Raw genomic sequence first — 14,665 nt, 5'->3', positions numbered from 1 at the left:
CTGATTGAAATATTTTAAAGTAAATTCAAGTACATAAGTAAAATTGGCCATGTGTTGCGAATTTACACATTCGCTAATTGAAGAGTCAACGTCATGCTTCGCTGACAGCAAACCGATGAGCATGTGAAAAAACTGCAAATAAGTATTCGCTTGTGTAAATCTCGTAATACCTATGTTAAAAATTAAAATAATAACTTATCAGTACCCATATTATAAATGTGAAAGTGTGTTTGTTTGTTGGTTTGTTGGTTTATTGGTTTGTTGGTTTGTCCTTCAATCACGTCGCAACAGAGCAACGGATCGACGTGATTTTTTGCATGGGTATAGTTAAAGACCTGGAGAGTGACATGGGCTATTTATCCCGGGAAATCAAAGAGTTCACACGGGATTTTTAAAAATCTAAATCCACGCGTACGAAGTCGCGGGCATCAGCTAGTTTGCATATAATTCACGTTCCTTAAAATCAGTACGCTTATTATAAATGCGAAAGTGTGTTTGTTTGTTTGTTTGTTATAGCTACGAGTATCTGCTATCATGACGTAGGCGTTTGCTAAGAAAGGATTCTTGAAAATTTAAATATAATATATCAATTTCAGCCGATCCGTCCAGTAGTTTGAGCTGTGCGTTGATAGATCAGTCAGTCAGTCAGTGAGTCAACTTTTCCTTTTATATATTTAGATTGGTTTGTTGGTTTGTCCTTCAATCACATCGCAACGGAGCAACGGATTGACGTCATTTTTTGCATGGGTATTGTTAAGGAAATGGAGAGTGACATAGGCTACTTTTCATCCCGGAAAATCAAAGAGTTCCACCGGATTTCAAAAACCTAAATCCACGCGAACGAAGTCGCGGGCATCAGCTAGTTATTCTGAATGTTAGAATAATAGAATATCACTTCGTTGTCTATCTGTCTGTCGGGTCAAAACATATAGGGTACCCGTTGACCTAGAACCATGAAATTTCGCAAGTAGCAATGTCTTATAGTACACGTACAGGGATAAATCCGATTTTTTTACTTACGACTCTCACTTGACCGATTTTTCTTATACAGCATTAACACTAAATAATCTCAATACCACGATATTATCACTACCCATATTACAAATGCGAAAGTGTATTTGTTTGTTGGTTTATTAATTTGTTGGTTTGTAACTTTGTACTTCAATCACGTCGTAACTGAGTAACGGTTCGACGTGATTTATTGCATGGGTTTTAATAGTTTTTTATCCCGAAAAATCAAAGAGTTCCCAAGTGATTTCTAAAAACCTAAATCTACGCGGACGAAGTCGCGGGCATCAGCTAGTAGGTATTCTATAATTAAATAAGTTGATTCATGTGTGCTTGGATGTAAACTTGAATCTGTTGTTAAAATACAATGTTAGATAGGTATGTAATTTTTATATCCGTCTTCACAAATGAATACTTGATTAGCATACCTAATAATAAATACGTTGCGTCTACGTTCTAAGAAGTCTAAAATAATGACCTAGGTACCTACCGTATTTTTCTAATAGTGGAGAGTCGTTAGGTATAACTCGAACGAGATCTACATTATTATATACTTACTAGATGATGCCCGCGACTTCGTCCGCGTGGATTTAGGTTTCTAAAATCCCGTGGGAACTCTTTACTTTTCCGGGATAAAAGTAGTCTATGTCCTTCCCCGGGATATAAGTTAACTCATTACCAAATTTCATCAAAATCGGTTGAACGGTTGGCAGACAGACAGACAGACACACTTTCGCATTTATAATATTAGTATGGAAGTATGGATTGTGTTGGATAGATGTAGGCATCATTTATACCAAGTCTATGTTTATACCCCACGATAGGTATAAAAGGAACCACACACACAATAAGCAACACAATGCACAACTACAGTAGCCGGCAAGAAATATTGTGAATCGACCTTTAGAATTTCGAGATTTCGGCTTTGTAAAGCGTTGTCTCTGTCACTCATACCTATGTGACGTTTTGTCGGTTTCAACGACAGAGACAACGCCCTACGAAACCGCTATGTCTTTTTAAAGGTAGCTGTACAATATTTCCTGCCGGCTACTGTTCAAAGTTTGCAATTTTCATTTCGGAGCCTACACACATGGCGGATGGTTCGGTGTCGGAGTGTATCGACTCGACACCACTATAAAATTGATAATAACCATCATTGATAATAATCTTCTTTTTAAAAAAAAACCATGGATATTATAAGTATAGAGAGTAGAGTTCATAGAGCTTAGAGTTATTCGAAATATGTATAAAATTTAAAAATTGTTACAGGTGTACAGCGAAAATCGTGAAGATGGAATTGGATGATGAGGAGCTAGTCCTGCTCAATTTCACGAATGATACGACGCAGTCATCCAGTTTCTCAGAGCCGGATTCCTTGAACATCATAGTTCCCCTGAGCATCATCTATGTCGTCATATTCGTAGCAGGAGTCCTGGGAAACATAAGCACGTGTGTGGTCATAGCACGCAACAGATCCATGCACACGGCGACCAACTTTTATCTCTTCAGTCTAGCGATCTCTGATCTGCTGCTGCTAGTTTGTGGGCTTCCTCTTGAAGTACATCGGTTATGGAACCCGCTTTGTTACCCTCTCGGCGAAGCACTTTGCATCACAGTAGGACTCGTATCGGAAACTTCAGCTAACGCGACGGTGTTGACGATAACGGCGTTCACCGTGGAAAGATATATCGCCATATGCCGTCCGTTCATGTCACATACCATGTCAAAGTTGTCCAGAGCTGTGCGATACATAATCGTGATCTGGGTTTGTGCGCTGTGTGCTGCGGTGCCTCAAGCGATGCAGTTCGGTATAGTGACGTATAGTGAGAAAGGACAGAATGTTAGTGCATGTACCGTCAAGGGACACGGTGTACATCAAGTGTTCGTGATTTCGAGTTTCGTGTTTTTCGTGGTTCCGATGTCGTTGATCACAGTGCTGTATGTGCTGATCGGTGCTAAATTGCACACGTCACGTGTACTGCACCCTTTAAAAAAGACTTCAATGGAAAGCAGTGAGCGGCCTAATGGAACACCGAGGTACAGAAATGGTGCTTCACAGAGACGGGTCATTAGGATGCTTGGTGAGTTTGCGTTTTTCTAAACAAGGTAAATATACCTACCTCTTTCCCAATGGTGCCTCATCTTGTGATTAAAGACTGGCATTTATTAAAGAAGTTTATATTTGTACCTCTAAAACCTAACAAGACAAAAAACCAAATCACAGATAAGTGAATGTTGTATCTATGAACCAAATGAACAAGAGTTCCATTCAAACAGGATTTATTCGATTCTTTATTTACTATAATGTGGGTTAATACAGATGATACAAATAATATATTTTTATGCATATAAATTATAAGTAAACTAAAGCCTTTTTATCTCACAAGTTTCAAGACTTACTTGAGACAGATTTAGCAAAGATCTAATCTTTCAAACAAAATAATATGAATGATATTAATATTTTTGCAAGATGAAAGAACTGAACGGTACTATTATCCTCCATATATTTTCTCACCGATCAATCATCAATTTCATTCATGTCTGCTGCACTCTCGGCAAGCTCGGCACACTGAAAGACTTCAATTGATAATAATATAAACGATAGAAGCGTAAATATAAGCACGCGACAGGTCGAAATGGCAATCGGGGAGGGAACGTCCGTACACCCGCACAGCCCCCGCGCTAACCCGGTGCAGATAGCACGGGTGACGTGCGGGCGGCCCCCCGCCTCATACCCCCATTGCCATCTCGACCTGTCGCGATGGTAGATTCCTCTTACATCAATGGATAGATAACAGAATAACTGAGTTACTAACGATGAAAACTATGACAACGACGACAAAAAAATCATAAATTGTATCCAATTCGCACGAGCTCGAAATTGAAAATGGCATGTGTAAATGTTTACGATTTATTTTTTATTCGTTCTGATTCTGCCTTTTTTATGAGGTGCGTAAATTATTATTATTTTCAACGTTTTCGGAGAAATCTACACCTATCTGTGTTTGTGAGTTTATTTCACCATAACTTCTAAATGCCTGAGCAGATTTGGAACAGATCATTAGAATCCTTACACCATCCCGTGTGCCTATATTTTTTTTAATCCAACATGGCAGGGCAGTCGTGGTTTTAAATTTTTAGGGTTCCGTACCTCAAAAGGACAAAGGAACCCTAACCCGTGCCTGTCAAGAAACCTGTAGCGTAATTCCCGTTGATCTAGAATTGGCAGGTAGCAAGCAGTCTTATCGCACAAGTAGGTACCTACATAAAGAAAAAATCCGAAAATCGTGAATTTGTGGTTCCATCCCAAAAAAAATATTCCCGAAATACCTACTTAGTTTACTAGATGGCGCTGTCCGTCATTAACTTGCAAAATTTAATCATACTGGTTAGAGATTTCTCGTACGATAGTGCGGAACCCTTCGTATGCGAGTCCAACTTGCACTTGACTGTTTTTTAAATATCCATGCTTCCATACTAATACTTTTCACGGCCCAACAGTTTAACCGATTTAGTAGAAATTTAGTAAAGAGTTAACTTACGAGTACATGCCGGGGAAGGCTACTTCTTATCCCGGAAAATCAAAGAGTTCCCACGGGATTCGGACGAAGTCGCGGGCATCATCTAGTACTTAATACGTTTTGTTATCAAAAGCTTGTTTCGTATAGCAAACTTGTGTATTGATCATTAAGAAAATTTGCAGTTGCAGTGGCGTTGTCATTTTTCCTGTGCTGGGCGCCTTTTCACGTCCAGAGGTTGATAGCCATCTACGGGAAGAACTTGGAACACCCCACTGATACATTTTATAAGGTAGGTAAAGGCAATCGTACCTACTTCTCTCTACATAGCATAAAATAAAGTCGCTTCCCGCTGTCTGTATGTATGTATGTATGAACGCGTAGATCTTTTAAACTACGCAACGAATTTTAATGCGGTTTTCACCAATAGATAGAGTAATTCAAGAGGAAGGTTTATAGCTATAGTTTAATTCTCCAAAAATTAGAGATCCCTAGAGAAATTAAAATAATGTGAATTAGGTCGGAAAAAATCCTCTCATTTGAGAGTTTCCGAGGCAATGACACCTCAATGACACCACATTATTATCTACATTGCACCCATGCGAAGCCGGGGCGGGTCGCTAGTACATTTTAACAGTAAAATATATAAGACTAGCTTATGCTCGCGACTTCGTCCGCGCGGACTACACAAATTTCAAACCCCTAGGTATATAATCCCCTCAAGGAAGGGTTGAATTTTCAAAAATCCTTTCTTAGCGGATACCTATACGCCTACGTCATAATAGCTATCTGTATGCCAAATTTCAGCCCGATCCGTCCAGTAGTTTTGAGCTGTGCGTTGATAGATCAGTGAAAATCTTTGATTTAAAGTCAAAAATTTTAGTAATACCGGTTTTAATATAATATATCAACGGAGCGCTAGGTATAGTTGTAGTAAGTATAGTAATTGATACATATATCGTCCATACATTAATTGATTGCTCCTTGGTTTAAAGCTCTAGAATACAAGGAGTCATTAAGGCCCATTTTACTTCTCGAATTCTATCAACGTTTGTGTACAAGCCAAACGATTGAAAATTCGTCGAACAATGCATGTGATTTCATGCACCCATATCTACGTACCTACCTACTTAGTCGAAATTCCGCGGACACGTACGAAACCATTTGCCTCCTCGTTTATAATAATTCGAACCGATATGCCTTCTATCACCATTTATCCTCTTAAATTTTATCTAATATCAAGTCCTACCTACCTACCTTCAAGACCTACCTTCAAGTCAAGAGTGTTTAGGCACCTTCTAGGCAAGCGCGCTCCATCTTAAGCTGCATTATCACTTCCCAGCAGGTCTGATTGCAGCCAAGCGCTAGTTTAAAAAAATATATGAAAATTGTGTCAGGCGCGTACTTACGTTATACCTAAGCTATGCGATCATCTTTTATATCTTTTAATAAATAAAAAAGTAGGTGTGTGGTAATTTAAACATAAAATTTTATAAAAGTTACATTCCTAATCGGAAAGTGTATCTGAGGCCTTAGTTATACGATGCTATAAATCTGTCATTCAGCATCCAGGAAGAGAAAACGCCACGATTCGACAGCTCCATTATTTACGTATCTACTCTATTTTCACGTTTGCACTAGGACCTCTGTTTGTTTGGTACTTCTTACCCCGCCATTACACATATAAGTTTTATTCACGCACCTCACCTAAGTAGCTTGCGTAATTAATTGACAACTACTTATAAGAGTGTTTACATTAGTATATTTGTCTTAAATTAATCATGTAAGCTACTTACGTGAGTATTGTAAAACTTATAGATGTAATCGCGGCCAAAAAATGCTAAACAAACAGAACATATTATCCATTATCTATGCAAAAATCACGTCGATACGTTACTCCGTTGCGGCGTGATTGAAGGAAAAATCAACAAACAACTACACTTTCGCATATATATAATGGGTAGTGATTTTTCCCACTCTAAGCAGGGTTTGACCCTTTAATTATAAATTATAATATTATTGGCTTAATTTAATAATGAATTTATTGTCCCCAGGTGTACATAGTGCTGACCTACATATCGGGCGTTCTATACTTCCTATCCACAGCCATCAACCCCTTCCTGTACAACATTATGTCGAACAAATTTAGAAACGCCTTCAAGGTGAGACGGAATTAATTTGTCGCTAATTGTTAAAATATACTAGCTCACTAATTAAGAGTACCTACCTAACATGGCTTCATCAAAGTAACGTTAATTTGCAATTCATGTAATTGCTCGATTTTATTTGTTAAAAGTCAAATCAAAACATATAATAATCTTACAGAAATACAGTATAGAATATAGGCTAATTTAATTTAATATGTACCTACTAAACATATACCTATGTAAAAGAGCCACATATAAAAAGAGTTGTTCTGGCTGACTGATCTTAAAACGGGTGGGATTCGTTTTATTTCAACAGTAGGATCCTTTTCTATCGTAGACACTCACTAGAAAGGGTTTTTGGGAATTGAACCCCTGAGGGGGCAAATTAGGACATCAAACTTTGTGTTGAAAGCTCGTTATTTTTTAAATTATGTCCTTGAATTTTGGGCTTTGGGTCAAAAATAAAAATTACGAGTTTCAGATTTTTGGGAATTTCATCTTTCTGAATTTCCGAGCGAAGCCAAGGCGGGTCAGCTAACTAGCATCATTAAGTATATTATGTAATTGTAAAGGCTGGAAACAACACTGCTTATGATTTTATTGGGAATACTTCCACTAGGTACTACATAACGGGGTATCTACAACGTCATGTTCATTCCCTGTCTGCTGTCATGCCCAGAAAAATAAAACAATTTAATCAATACATAATAAAAAACCAGACAGACTCGCGCACCGAAGTTCCGTACTACAGTCATATTTTTTCGACATTTTAAACGATAAATCAAAAACTATTAAATATGCATAAAAATAAATAAAAATCTGTTTTAGAATGTAGGACAGGTAAAGCCCTTTCATATTATGATACCCTACTTGGTATACTTAGTAATCTTACTTTAATAGTTGAAAATTGAAATTATTTGTTCATGAACACATTTTTTTTTGTGATGTATACAAATTCATGGTTTTGGGATTTTGCACTTTAGCAGACATGCTATGAGACCTAACTACCTGCCAAATTTCATGAGTCTATGGCAACGGGAAGTACCCTGTAGGTTTCTTGACAGACACGACAGACAGACAGAAAACGAAGTGATTCTATAAGGGTTCCTTTTTCCTTTTGAAGTAAGGAACCCTAAAAAGCAGAGAGTGATAGAGAGTGGTTATTTTCTGTTTCTTTTTCTCCCCTTCCATTAAATACTTAGTAGGGATTTTCTTATGATATTATAATGCTCACAAGCTCTGAATTATAACCCCATTTAGCATTTTCAACTGACGATTTATTTTAACCTTTTTACGCTCTGTAAAAAAGGTAAAAAATTTCATCGTAAAAAATGTCCGTTTGCACCCGTGCATTTTCCATGTCCGGTCGCTTCCGCGCTAAGCGCTGACCGAAAACGATCTCTTGTTTTTCAAACCACCAAATCGTTAAGGACAGCTCCTGCCTCGCGTCCCTGCTACCCACCTTTCTCTGTCATGCGGCTTATTCTGCTAAGCTGCTGCCAACATCATTGCAATTATATTTGAAGTCTCCTTTTTCCGTCGTGGTTAAATCCTCATGGATACCACAGAGGAGGCACGGAGGTTATGTTAGCCTCCCAACCAGAACCCCACGGTGTTCCACGCATCACTTGGTGGCTGGGCTACGGGACCAAACTCGTACGCACAACCCAGCCAGCGGTGCATGCTGAGCACCAATAAAGTCCCTACGCACCGTCTGAGGCGCACCAGGAACACTATGCGCCTCCCGAGTCTCGACTCGAGGACTATTTTCCTATCGAATGACCAACTTGCCGTGTCTATTGCCTGTGTAGTGTGTAGGTATATATTTTATTATGTGCAATGCCAAAATATGCAGGGTCATGAAAGAAAGAGGGTAGGTAGTAGCCCAAAAGGAAATCACTATACTGATGTATCATCGTTCCAATTTCTACTGTGGGACGAACCCTGAAATCGTGAAAAAAAATTGATATTTTTAAAGTCTTTCGAGGAGAGTTCACTCTGTTAACGATGTGTCGTTGCTTATTTTCATGTAGGTATACATAGAGAAACTGACAAAATATTATGCACTCTCACATTCGAGAATTTTAGATATTTTTTTCTGTTATGTTCCCTACTCTAGTTACCTAGCTACTTATATAGGTACATGCCTATATACTTGGCACCTTAGAGATACTTTGTTGCTCTTTTTTGAAATTCAGTAACCGTGTCGCCGAGATAATTAATTTCAAAATTCAAGTTTGCTTTCAATATGCTTGCAGCTTAGTAAGACTTTTTTATCAATGTTTTAATTTTTGTCTTTTCTATCAACGCTACCTAACTAACTAGCGGCGTGTAGGTTATAGAGGCACAAGGTTTTCTCTCGAGATTTTTCTTCATCGTTAAAGCAAGTGATAAAATTAGAGGAATCTTAACCTTAACCACTAAGCTCACCGCTTGATAATATTATTGATACTCCAAAAGCCCCTCTCTATCTTTTTGATATCGGTTCCTTATAAAAGTAAGTAGGTATAAATGTGTCGAAGCTATTTTCATTTTTCAATAAGAATCAATTTGTCGAAGCTATTTTCCATAAAAAATATACTTAATAGTAGCTTCATGAAAATAATAATGCTATTTTAATAACATTCTTACTCATAAAAATCATTATTCGCACCATCTTGGATTCAAGATCAAACATGTCTTGAACTTTATTGGCATCTATAAGGTAAGAAAATGGTTTTTAGTGGAGTGTTCTTTACTATTTTACCCACAATTAGGTATAATATAGGTAACAAATAGTTGAGATAAAATTAAAATAAATTGTTATTATTTAGTATTATATTGGGGCCGATTCGCTTTCACACAATCTCTAAACCTAAACTAAATTAACAGGTCTACATCTAGTGCTATGCTTTTCTGCAAGCAACATTATGAAAGGGATAGCAATAGATTTAGACGTATCATTTTAGTTTAGTTTAGAGATTGTGTACAACGGAATTAGCCACATTATGTTACAAGATAATGCCCGCAACTTTGTCCGCGTGGATTTAGGTTTTTGAAAATCCCGGGGTAACTCTTAGAATTTTCGGGATAAAAAGTATCTAGCCTATGTATACAAAATAGTATAATGTACCATACAGATGCTGCCGCCACTTCGTTCACTTAGGTACATTTAGATTTAAAAATATAGCCATGGCAACTTTTAAATTTTCTAGGATGAAAAGTAGCCTAAGTACATTCCCAAATTTTACCATTTTAAAGCAGAGAGTCAAGACCTTTCACAAGAGAAACCTGAAAGATGAAAGTTAAATTACATCTAACTAGCTTATGCCCACGACTTCGCGTGATCTACATATATTTCAAAACCCCCTCTTTTACCCCTTTAGAGTTTGATATTAAAAAATCCGTTTTTAGCAGACGCCTACGTCATAATAGCTATCTACATGCCAAATTTCAGCTCCATCCGTCCAGTAATTTGAGCTGTGCGTTGATAGATCAGGCAGCTTTTCCTTTTATATAGGTATATAGATTTATCAAAACGCTCACTATATTATTAAAACTATTAGGTATGAAGATATCACACCTCAAAGAAGGCTAAATATAGATTCATAACGATTGTGCGGTCACAGATTCTGTACGAGTACATTTATCTACGCTATTAAATCAGGAAAAATCTTCCCTTTTCTCACAACAACTGTACAATAAAAACAGGGTTTCGTCTGTCCTACTTATATTGTGACATTTATTGCATTCTGCCTCGCTAATAAGAATTATTGAACTCCAACCAGTAGAAATGTAGGCCTCTAGAGTATAATAGCGGATAGAAATCCATACAAAGTGCTACTTAGCTAATATAAAAATGCGAAAGTGTTCCTGTGAAAGTATGTGTTATCTTTTCACGTGCCAATATTCGTCTACTTTGATGTATTTTGCATCCCGGAGACGGACATTTGCCGTCCCCGGGATGCAAGCAATCCGGCGTATCCTCCCATCTACTTTTGCTCCCGGAAAATTAAAGAGTTCCTACGGGGTTCTTAGAAATCTTTCATTCAGGCACACAGAAAGTTTATTGGAATTTTTTTTTTGAACTGTTCAAAGCAATTTTCTAAACTGCAATTTTCTAAACTTTGAAATACAAAAATGGGAAACACAAGTGATTTCATTAAGAAAACTAGTTTGGCGAGCTAGGTTGGAGAATTTCATTATTATGTGGATGCCATTTCATGGGGAGTAAAGGTATAGTACGCGACAGGTCGAGATGGCAATCGGGGAGGGAACGCCCCGCACACCCACATAGCCCCCGCGCTAACCCGTTGCGCGCGAGCGCGGGTGACGTGCGGGCGTGCGGGGCGTCCCCCCACCTCATACCCCGATAGCCCTCTAGACCTGTCGCGAACTATACCTATCACCCCTTTTGCCACTAGCAAAGGTCGTACATAAATCTAAACTATTTTTGGTAAACCGGGTAACGTCCTCACTTCGGGGCTCGGGCCGCCGCCGTCGTTTTAGTGTCCAAATATATTATCCGTAGCCAAATTATTGTAATGGAATTTTGCTGTTTTGTTTCGGAAATTAGGCGCTTTCTGAGCAACATTTTTACTCATGCCGAGTTTTTCTTTCGAAAATTCTTTTGTAGCTGTAGTACAGCTACAAACTGAAGACAGACTATTTTTATTTATTTCCATTACAGCCCAGGTGACTGATATCTCGCTTGAGGGTAAGTAAGTGACAATGTATAGTTCAAGAATGAAACTGCTAACCTGGAAGAAGTGGGGCAGTATAGTAATAACCTAAACCCCTAAGTGGTTTTATGCAGCATCGTACCTAAACCACTCGTTTGGCGTTACGTAGGCACTTCCAAGCGCTAGCCGTGGCAGAAGCCTATAGGTAATATTATGTGAGTCAATTCAGAAATTGTAAATACTTACCCAAATCGACTCAACCGACAATCGAACCCAGGACCTCCTACTCAGAACTCAGAAGACCAACAACTCTCGCCATTGCACCAGAGAGGCTGTCAAAATTGGATTTGATTAATATCAAATTCTTGGTAGAACGACCCGGGCAAAGATTTCTGGCGGGACTTTATTCTAGTGTTTCACACCGCATCGAAGTTATCTGAATTTTGTCTTAGAAATTCTCGTAAATAGTATTATTACACAACAAGTTATAAGCTTACAGCCGAAATTAATAGGCAAACTATTTGCAATTTGTCGATTACTTAGCAACGATGTTATATTTTGTCAAAGGACCATAGAAGTACTAGGATGGTTCTTACGGAGAGAAAAATTTAAAAATTTGAATCGACTGTTAGGCGGAACGAAGTTCGCCAGGGCAGCTACTTAAGTAAAATAATTACAATAGGTATATAATATAAGCAGTTGCCCAGTAACATTACCTATACATAACAACAAATTTCGTAATACATAGATACTTGGAAAAGGAAAATGTGAAATCACTAACGATAAAGAAGAAATCTAATTGAGAAAAGAATAATGTAAAGGAACTTGAAAGAAAAGAATGTTAAATTAACTTTTGGAATAAGTTCAATTTAAGACATTTTACCGACAAAGTAAAATAAAAAGTAATCATTTGGATTCCCGACGGAAGGGAGTAAAACATTTTCATTAAACTAATTTGGCGCTTGGTCATGAAGAAAATTCTTCACAATATACGTACCACCTACATAGTTAATGTGGAAGTCCGGTTTTAAATCCCACCGGAAAACTTCGTTTTTCCAAGTTAATATAATTTAAATACTTAGTTTCTAAAAAACCTTTATTTTGCAGAATCATTTTTTTTACAATGATAAATGCTACATATAATATTTAATTTGAGTAGAAATATGTATATTATTAGGCATGCAAAATTACTTTTAAAAACATAGGACTTTCATATAAACTTTCAACCTCCATTCAACCCATGTCTCTAGGACTAGCACGGTTTGGGCTGTGCGTTGATATAAATCAGTTAGTCAGGACTTTGAATTTTATATCTATACAGATAGTATTAGGAACATTATCTTGTTTTTGAGCTGTTTGGAAAGCTTCGAGGATATAAAGAATCCCACATAGGCGCATACCCAGATAGGCGTGAAAACATAACCGTGTCTTTCTTTGCTGTAGCGAAGTTTAAAAGTATCTTATGTCCCCCTTGGCGTAAAGTAACATAATTATGCAATTCTTATTTCCAATTCTACTATAGTACGCGACAGGTCGATATGGCAATCGCAGTGGGGCCGCTTCGCACACCCGCACAGCCCCCGCGTTAACCCAGTGCGGGATAGTACTTTGCTACGTACCTATAGACGCATCTGTTGGACGACTGTATCTCTTTAGACTGTGTTTGTACAAAGTATGAAAATAATGTTTGAATGTGAATTTTTCATGGCGAGCGGAGGCAGTTACACCCCTATTGCCGCAGCAAAGGGTGCCCATAAATCTGTAATATTTTTGGTATAACAACCTAACTCCTAGCTTGGTGCCACTTGCGTTCTAGTGTTCCAATTTAGTAGTAAACTGCGGTGGAACTTAGAAGTTGGTCATTTTGTTTACGAAATTAGGTACCTAATTCATGTTGACTTTCGATTTTGTCTGGTAAGTTTTCTTGACATTTTTAGGGTTCCGTACCTCAAAAGGAAAAACGGAACCCTTATAGGATCACTTTGTTGTCTGTCTGTCTGTGTCTGTCTGTCAAGAAACCTACAGGGTACTTCCCGTTGACCTAGAATCATGAAATTTGGCAAATAGGTAGATTTTATAGCTGACATTTGGGGAAAAATCTGAAAACCGTGAATTTAGGGTTAGATCACACAAAAAAAATTAAATTGTGGTCATGAACTAATAATTAGTATTTTCAACTTTCGAAGTGAGTGACTATATCAAATGGGATATCATATGAAAGGTCTTCACCTGTACATTCTAAAACAGATTTTTATTTATTTTTATGCATCATACCTAGTTTTGAATTATCGTGCAAAATGTCGAAAAAATACGACTGTAGTACGGAACCCTCATTGCGCGAGCCTGACTCGCACTTGGCCGGTTTTTCTCTATTGGTAGAGCATACTGAATTTTTTCTTTTATTCTCATAAAATTGGTTTATTTATTCTTGCAAATAAATAATTATTTATTTATTTATTTATTTAAAGAAGTCGGTTAACAAAACCATCAACTTCATTAAGCAATAGACGTCCACTGCTGGACATCGGTCACTTGTAGGGACTTCCGCAAAGTCGCCATTCCAGCACCTTGGGAACCCAACGTCTATCGGTTTTTCGAACTTTGTGCCCTGCAAATTACCGTTTCTTCTTCAATACCTGTCGAGCTATGTCGGTTACTCTGGTTCTCCTAAGAGTCCTAGGATCTCCTCATTACTGATTTAATCCCGTAGATAACCTCCAAGCATAGCATCTCTTTACCGCTCACTGAGTCTTAAACAGCATCAAAAACATTACTTAACTAAACAGTGTGTGTGTGTACTAGCGTGTGTGTGTATGAATGACTGATCCCGGATCCGTCAACGTACAGTTCAAACCACTGCATTGCATGGACTGCTCGGACTGAAACTTCGCATAAATATGTAGGTACAGGGTAGCTCGTACGTCACAGCGGCGTCAGAGCTACAATGGAGGCGGAGAAAGGATTTTGTAAAATTAGCCCCAAGGGGATAAAATAAGGGTTTGAAATTTGTATGAAAATTTGTCACTTTGAAGTTCCATCATCAATAAAAATCCATCGGTTGAAAATAAAGAATTACGTGATTTGGAAATTCCACCCCAAAGTGGAAGTTTATACGAGAGTCCGTCATTTTTCAAGCATTCTATGAAAATTGTCATTTGGGTTTGCGACTAAAAATAAAGAAAAAGCTGTATTGCAGGATTTTCCGGACAGGGTTAGGGAAGGGAGGTAAGGAAGGAAAGGAAGAAAGGGAATTTTCACAGGCAGGTAGAGGGTTATGAAGTGACACACACGGGATTTTTAAGAATCTAATTACCCGCAAACGAAAACGCGG

The 14,665-nt window shown here is 37.9% G+C and overlaps 1 protein-coding gene across 3 annotated transcripts in view; it reads left to right on the top strand.

Annotated features, from left to right (window-relative positions):
• The window catches only part of LOC117984477 (pyrokinin-1 receptor-like), a 41,417-nt gene that overhangs the window by 12,024 nt on the left and 14,728 nt on the right, over positions 1-14,665 (top strand). For all 3 annotated transcript variants that reach the window (XM_069500310.1, XM_034971104.2, XM_069500311.1), the window contains exons 2-4: positions 2,278-3,089; positions 4,712-4,818; positions 6,581-6,688. In XM_069500310.1, coding sequence (XP_069356411.1) covers positions 2,300-3,089; positions 4,712-4,818; positions 6,581-6,688 — 1,005 coding nt within the window. In that variant the 5' untranslated portion in view covers positions 2,278-2,299. The remainder of the gene's footprint in view (positions 1-2,277; positions 3,090-4,711; positions 4,819-6,580; positions 6,689-14,665) is intronic.

Source organism: Maniola hyperantus, chromosome 8, assembly GCF_902806685.2.
Source record: "Maniola hyperantus chromosome 8, iAphHyp1.2, whole genome shotgun sequence".
In the NCBI taxonomy this organism is placed as follows: domain Eukaryota; kingdom Metazoa; phylum Arthropoda; class Insecta; order Lepidoptera; family Nymphalidae; genus Maniola; species Maniola hyperantus.
This window is presented reverse-complemented; position numbering and strand designations above follow the sequence as displayed.